General features: G+C 38.4%; 1 protein-coding gene and 1 non-coding gene across 2 annotated transcripts; one reads left to right on the top strand and one right to left on the bottom strand.

The window, feature by feature from the left end:
* Positions 1 to 1,311: 1,311 nt before the first annotated feature.
* Positions 1,312 to 1,418, top strand: LOC125494540 (small nucleolar RNA R71). Its single transcript, XR_007270787.1, has one exon. It is a non-coding gene; the product is annotated as a small nucleolar RNA R71 (small nucleolar RNA).
* Positions 1,419 to 5,477: 4,059 nt separating this feature from the next.
* LOC130589842 (uncharacterized) lies at positions 5,478 to 6,269 on the bottom strand. The gene has a single exon (XM_057391440.1). The coding sequence runs from the start codon at positions 6,267 to 6,269 to the stop codon at positions 5,478 to 5,480; it is 792 nt and encodes a 263-aa protein (XP_057247423.1).
* Positions 6,270 to 7,436: the final 1,167 nt, after the last annotated feature.

Genomic DNA, 7,436 nt, shown 5'->3' with positions numbered 1-7,436 from the left:
GCATGGTCCGTTGCACAAGAGCACTCACTTAGTAGGGTAGGGTGATAAGCTCATCTTCAAGTTTGTGTTTGTTGGAGAGAATCTCCTTAAGAACTTAGCATAAGCTGGCATTTGAGACATAGCCTCAAGAAAGGGAATGTTGATTTGCAGGCTCTTCAGCACGTTGAAGAATTTAGTGAACTTGTCACTCAATTTTCTCTCTACCAACCTTTGAGGATAGGGAACAGGAGGCACATAGGTTTTGGTTGGTGGAGGTGATGGCAATGGAGTTTTATCACCAACTTGGACTTGTGGCTCATCTTTTTCCATAACTTCTTCTTTCTCACTTTTCTCAACTTCATCCTCCTTCTCAACAACTTCAACTTCTTCTTCCTTCTCGAATTCCCCATTAGGCATCTTAGGACCCTCATAACTTATTCCTAACCTCAAATAGATGGCTTTGGCTTGATGGAGGTTGGGGTTAGGGATGGGTTGGCCCGGAAGTTAATTTGTGGGAGTTGAGGGATTTTTCTCGGCTACTTGGGCGATTTAGGTTTCAAGCATTTTTTTTATAGGCTTGTAGCACTTGAAACCTTTGCTCATGATTTTGGAGAATTTGGTTCATGGATTGGAGTTATTGGAGAATTTGGAGAGAGGTTGGATCGGGGATGATGGGTTCGGGATTTTGTTTGGGGAATGGAGGATTAGGGAGGTTTTGGGTTGGTCCTTTGATGTGGAGCTTGGTAAGTGTTGGACCCTTGTGAGGAGGAACCACCTTGGTTATATTTGGTTATACCCTTGCGCAAACCCTTGGTTGTGAGCTTGGTTGTACCCTTGTTGAGGTTGATTCCATCCTTGTTGAGGTTGGTTGAATCCTTGGGTGTAGTTTTTTGAGGTTGTCTCCAACCTCCTTGTTGATTGTTCTATACCCTTGGTTCCCTTGATATCCATCTCCTCTTGAATTATTGCCGCCACATGCTCCGAATGGGTACCTCCACAATAAGAAGTATCATGGTTAGTACCACCACAAATATCACAAGAAAAAAGATTTACCTGTGAAGGACTAGATGAGGCGATTGATCTTGGAAGCTTCTTGTCAGTTGGTCCATCTTGGCTTGAATTTATCCATGGGTCTAATTCAAACTTCTCTCTTCTTGGTTGAGCACCTCTTCTTCGTCCACCCCATGAATAATTCTTAATCACTTGCTCATAGTGGACTCAAGTTGTTCTTGCGGGATCTTAGAAAGTTGACCTCCCGCTCCAGCATCAAGGTTGGCACGTGATATAGGACCAAGACCATCATAGAAAAACCATATGAGGAGGTTTTTATTGAACTCGTGGTGAGGGCATGAACGGATCATCTCCTTGAACCGCTCCCAAACTTCCGCAAGTGTCTCATAGTTCTCTTACTCAAATGAGGAGATCTTCCTCCTTATGTCTGTTGTCTTACACTCTGGGAAGTATTTCTTCAAAAAAGCCATTGTGACTTCTTCCCATGTAGTGAGGGAATTAGTAGGCAAGCTCTTGAGCCACGCTTTTGCCTTTCCGGTAAGAGAAGATCGGAACAAAAAGCATCTTGATATAGTAGGGAGACGTCATTTGTTGTTATCATAGCACAAATCTCAAGAAACCTGTCGAGATGGTCAAGAGGATCTTCATCCGACCCCCCACAAAATTGCTCTTCTTTTACCATCCGAGTATACTGAGGATGAATGCTGAAATTTGTAGTGGTGGTGGGAAGTCGAATACAACCTCGAAGAACATAGGAACCCGGATTTCCGAAATCCCTAAAGAGTTGTGGATTTTCTTCACCCATTTATGCTTCAACTTCACTTGTTGTACTTGAGACTGGTGAAGATGGCTCGGAACCCAAAGATAAATTTTCCAAATTTTTCCGAAACTTTCGCAATGTACGATCAATTTCAGGATCTAAAGGCAAAGTAGGTGAACCGTGAGCTGTTCTTTCATGTAACACGACAAAGCTAAGTAGAGGATTAGCAAATAACAACCACAACCAAAAAGAAAATAAAAGAAAAATCAACTAAGCGAGCTAAACTAAAATAAACTTCAACTAATAGCACAATTTCTGTAATCCCCTTATTTTTAAAGAGCATTTTATTAATAGCTAAGTATGATCATTAGCGTGATTGTATATTAATACTCTCCGAGTTTATAAAAAAAATAATTTGAATTTGGTTATACACTTATTGGAAAGCTAATTATATTTAATTATTGAACTTTTGTTGTAATGGAATTAATTTGAGAAATTGAGTTTTTTTTTTTTAACGAGTACGAGTTATTATTATTTTATATGAAGTTGTGTTAGTATTTTTATCTTATTTCAAAAGGTAAATAGATGTACTTAGATATATGTAAAAGGAGAGGGGTTGAAAGGTGATTGGACGACCAAATAGTTCAATGGGGAAGGTTTAATTATATTAAACTAGAGAAAAAAAAAAGGAAAAAAGAAAAATAGATGGGAAGAAATATGTGGAAGGAAGGAAAGGAGGTAGGGGTGAGTCATTTAAGTGGGAAAAAAAAAGAGAAAACAAAAAGAAAGAAAACAAAAGGGAAAAAAAGAAACTTGATATTGGTTTCTTCAGAAAAGGGAAAACAGAGAAAGAGAAATGAAAGGAGGAAAGAGGGAAGAGGGAGTTCGAAGGAGAGAGAAGAGAAAGTGGAGGATGGCAGGCTCTGGCGAGCCATTCACGACGTCGATGGCGTCGAAGTAAATGCACGTATGCACAAGAAGGAAGAGAGAAAGAAGGCACACGAAGAGGAGGGAGTAAGAGCACGTTTTTGTTCGTTTTGGGGAATTTAGTGCGCATTTTATGATCAAATTTCCAGTTTACTTCATCCTTAATCTTCCATAGTAGTGGGTAAGTTAAGTTTTTAATTTAATTTCAATTTTTTCCAAGTCAAAGAAGTTAGGGGTTGTGATTGAAATTGAATTGGGGTTTTTGATTTGAAGGTTGTGAGTATGAATTGATTGAGTAGAATAGTTACTTTGGATTGGTAAAATGATGATTAAACTTGTTAGTGTGATTTGGGATGGCTTGAGGTTTTATTGAATGCAAGGTTTGTATTTTAATGCTATGTAGAACAATAAAGTGTTGTAATTCGTAAGCAAAACAGGTCAGTTTTGTAAATTGCGTGTTTCAACAGTTTTCGGGCATTTTTTTTTTTTTTGGAAATTCAAAATTGTTATTGATAACCAAAAAAAAAGAATTACAAACACCAAAACACCTAGTTTAGAGCAAGAAGTAAACAAACTTTCCCCACCTTCTAGGAAGGGTTGAAAAGCAAGAAACTTCAAATAAACCCTAAACTAACACCAAAGCAACTAATCTGCCTCTATCTAATCAATAACTTCCTCATATTATCATCTACTCTAGCAGCAACATTAAACACAATTACATTAACAATCTGGTCAGTAGTTTTATGCTGCCCTTCAAAAATTTTCTGGTTGCGCTGCATCCAAATGTTATAGATAGTTTCAGTGAAAATCATTCCATACAACTTGTTCTTCTTGTGTCTTCGTCTGCACTGTTCTGCTGCAATCATAACCTCCTCCATAAAGCTTACAGGAGTTCTAGTGATCTTTAGTATGCTCAAACATTTCCTCCATACATCAACTGAATACTCACACTGGAAAAAGAGGTGATGGATATCCTCCTCTCCATTGTTACATAACTCACATGTAGTATCTGAAATTAAATTCCATTGAGCTAATCTGCTTTTTGTACTCAATCTGTTAAGCACAGCCAGCCATGTGATAAAAAGACTTTTAGGGGTAACTCTATTGTTGCAGACCAACCTTTTCCAGCTAACTTGAAGAGTTGGCTCTCTGATTGCTTGATAACATTTGTTAATTGAGAATCTCCCATCTGTTTCATACTCATGTATCATGTTGCCATTATCAAATAGCTCTCTGCACTTCATAATCTTCTTGAGAACCCATGACATTCCAGATGGGATTGTCATAGTCCATATATTAGCTTGTTTAATATAATATGAATGAATCCACTGAATCCATAATTTATCTTGTTTCAGAGCTACAGCCCAAAAGTGTTTGGCTATAGCAGCTTTGTTCCACAGCCCAAGATGAGTGAAATTGAGCCCACCACATGTTTTAGGATAGCAAGCTTGCTCCCAGGACACCAAAGCTTTCCTTGAATTCTGAGTTCCAGCCCACAAATAACTTCTACACAACCCCTGAATCTCCTTCAAAATATTTTTTGGCAACATGAATATTTGACACCAAAAGATCTGCATACTTAAGAGGACAGATTTCACTAACTGAGCTCTTCCAGCATATGAAAGAAGCTTTGCTGCCCAGCTTTGAGTCCTAGCCATGATTTTCTCTACAAGAGGCTTGCAAGTGTTATATGACAGCTTCTTAGCAGACAATGGAACCCCAAGATATCTGAATGGCAATTCTCCTATAGGTATCTTGGTTGTTGACTGCACCATAGCAACTACCTCTTCAGATACTCCATCCATGTATATATTGCTTTTGTGTAAGTTAGCTTCCAATCCAGAAGCTTGAGAGAACATTCTAAAAGCCAGAAACATCTCATGAATAGAGGTAAGATCACCTCTACAAAACATCAACAAGTCATCTGCAAACATCATGTGAGTGATGTGAAATCTGCCACATTTAGGATGATAATGGAATTTTTTATTATCTTTTAGATGTTTTAAACACCTAGAAAGATATTCCATTCCTATTGCAAAAAGAAAAGGGGACATGGGATCCCCTTGTCTGAGCCCTTTCTTTGCATAGAAAGGTTTACCAGGTTTACCATTGAGCATAATAGAGTATGACACACTAGTCACACAAGCCATAACCCAAGAAACAAATGGTTGAGGAAAGCCTAGCTCAAGCATCATGCTTTTCAAGAATGTCCATTCAATGGAATCATAGGCTTTTTTTAGATCCACCTTGATAGTGCATCTAGGTGAAATCCATTTTCTGTTGTAGCCCTTTATAAGATCAGTAGCAAGAAGAATGTTGTCTGTAATGTTTCTTTTCGGTATAAAACCTGCTTGTGCTGTATCAACCACTTCCCCAATAACACTTTGCAATCTATGAGTGATTATTTTAGCAATAATCTTATAAACCACAGTGCAACATGCTATTGGTCTATAATCACTTGCATATGTTGGAGTAGAAATCTTAGGAATCAGAGTGATAGAAGTTGTATTCACCTGGGGGCTTATATTACCAGTATCAAAGAAGTTGAGGACTGCAGCATATATATCTGGCTTAATTATGTGCCAAGTTTCAGTGAAGAACTTAGCATTAAAGCCATCCATACCAGGTGCTTTGTCTGCATCAATACTGAATATAGCCTTATCAATTTCAATCAAGGTCACAGGAGCACTAAGATAGTTTTTGTCACTGTTGTTCAGAGAGGTTCCTTGTCTGACTATATTCAAATCAATACCAGGAATTGCTTCAGCACAAGTCCCCATTAAGTTGCTATAGAATTGATTCAATTCCTTTTGAATATCAGCAACTTTATCAAGCTTCTCCCCGTGCTTGTGTATAAGACATCAATGGAATTCCTTGCTTGTCTTTCCTTCATAGCAGCAAAGAAAACTTTGCTATTAGAGTCACCTTCTTGGAGCCACTGAATCCGAGACTTCTGCTTGTATATGCTCTCTTCAACATGAAGCCATTTTTTAAGAGAAACAATACAATGTTGCTCCTGTCTATGCAACTCTGCATTGAAATGATCACTACTGATTTGTGTTTGGATTCTGTCCAGTTGATCTCTACACTCTCCAATCTTCTCACTCACATTAGCATAGTGAGTTATTTGTAACTTTTTGAGAGCTTTGCTAACATCTTTCAACTTCAGCCATATATCATCTAGACTGCTAGCAGCTCCCTTTTGTCTCCAGTCCTCTAAAACTATTGCATGAAAGTGAGGATGATCAATAAGATGGTTAAAGAACCTGAATGGTCTACCACCCTGATGATGTTGCTGGTTCAAATGAATCAGTAGGGGATGATGATCAGACACTGATTGGTTCTTAATCTCCACTACTGTATGAGTGTGCTGGGCAAACCAAGTTGCATTACAGAGGCATCTATCAATCCGACTGAAAATTCTATCCACCCCTTCTCTCTTATTAGACCAAGTATAGGTACCCCCTATACCTTTCACCACCATCAAATCAGTAGTATCCAGCATATTTCTGAAATCTTCAGTTTCAGCATTAGTCATTGGATTACCATTAAGTCTATCATCACATTCAAGCATCGAGTTAAAATCCCCCATTATAATCCACTCCATATTATGTGTAATGTTCTTAAGAGTAGTCCATAGTGGTTCCTATCTTCAATATTATGTAAACCATACACAGCAGTGAACAACATTTTATACTGACTATTCTTATCAGTGATTAAGGCATGAATAACTTGTTCAGTGGTAAATAGAATCTCCACCTGAATCAGGGCATGTTTCCATGCAAGCCATATTCTACCCTTAGAACTATGACTATAATTATCCCCCCATTGCCAACTACCTCCAAACTTCTTTCGAATCCTATCTTTATTAGCTAACTTCACTCTAGTTTCATTTAAAGCAACAATATTCAACTTGTGACCAACTAAAAAAGATTTTACCTCCTTTATTTTCAGAGGGTCATTGAGACCTCTCACATTCCAAGAGCAAGCATACATCATGAAAGATAAGGGTTTTCACCCGCTTCATTGTTAGCCCCACTCTCCTGCTCCTCTTCTTCTCCTTGATCTGCTTCATTGTCATCAAAACATAGATCTAGATTTTCATCATCACATGGTACAATAACACGTTTCCCTCTATTCTTTCTTATCACCATCTTCCATTGGTGCACAATAGGCTGAACTGGTGTATTGACAGCAGTGCCAGTTTGTGACTTTGATTCAGTTGGTTTAGCATGCACTATTATCTCAGCTTCATCAGTGGTCTTGTTCTCAGGTTGAATCTGCTTTGGCACCCACCTTTGAACCACCTTAGGCTTGGTCACCTGTTGCTGAATCCTTCTATTACCACAGTCATGTCCCACTCTTTGGCATTTTTTGCAATATGGTGGCCACCAGTCATATCTCACCTCTTGCTGGATAATAATGCCCTGTGAATCTTCCACCTGGATAGTATGTTGTCTATCCTTGGTGACATCTATCTCCACCAGAATACGAGCAAATGATATTCTCAGTTGTTGTGATGTACACTCATCTGCATATAATGGAACTCCAAGTAGACTACCAATCCTACTTAAAGAGTCAGGACTCCAACAATTCAATGGTAAATTAGGTAGTTTAACCCAGATTGGTATGATTTTAAGAACCTCATCCTGAAAATTAAAGTTTGTTGTCCATGGTTTAATAATCATAGGTCTAGTATTGAAGCTATGTGGCCCAGCATACAATATTTCATTCCTATCATCCACCGAAACAAATTTCA

The sequence above is a fragment of the Beta vulgaris genome, chromosome 1, assembly GCF_026745355.1.
Source record: "Beta vulgaris subsp. vulgaris cultivar EL10 chromosome 1, EL10.2, whole genome shotgun sequence".
Classification (NCBI taxonomy): domain Eukaryota; kingdom Viridiplantae; phylum Streptophyta; class Magnoliopsida; order Caryophyllales; family Amaranthaceae; genus Beta; species Beta vulgaris.
This window is presented reverse-complemented; position numbering and strand designations above follow the sequence as displayed.

Coding starts and splice junctions, on each gene's coding strand:
- LOC130589842 (XM_057391440.1), bottom strand. CDS start 6,269: ATGGGGGATTTTAACTCGATGCTTGAATGTGATGATAGACTTAATGGT.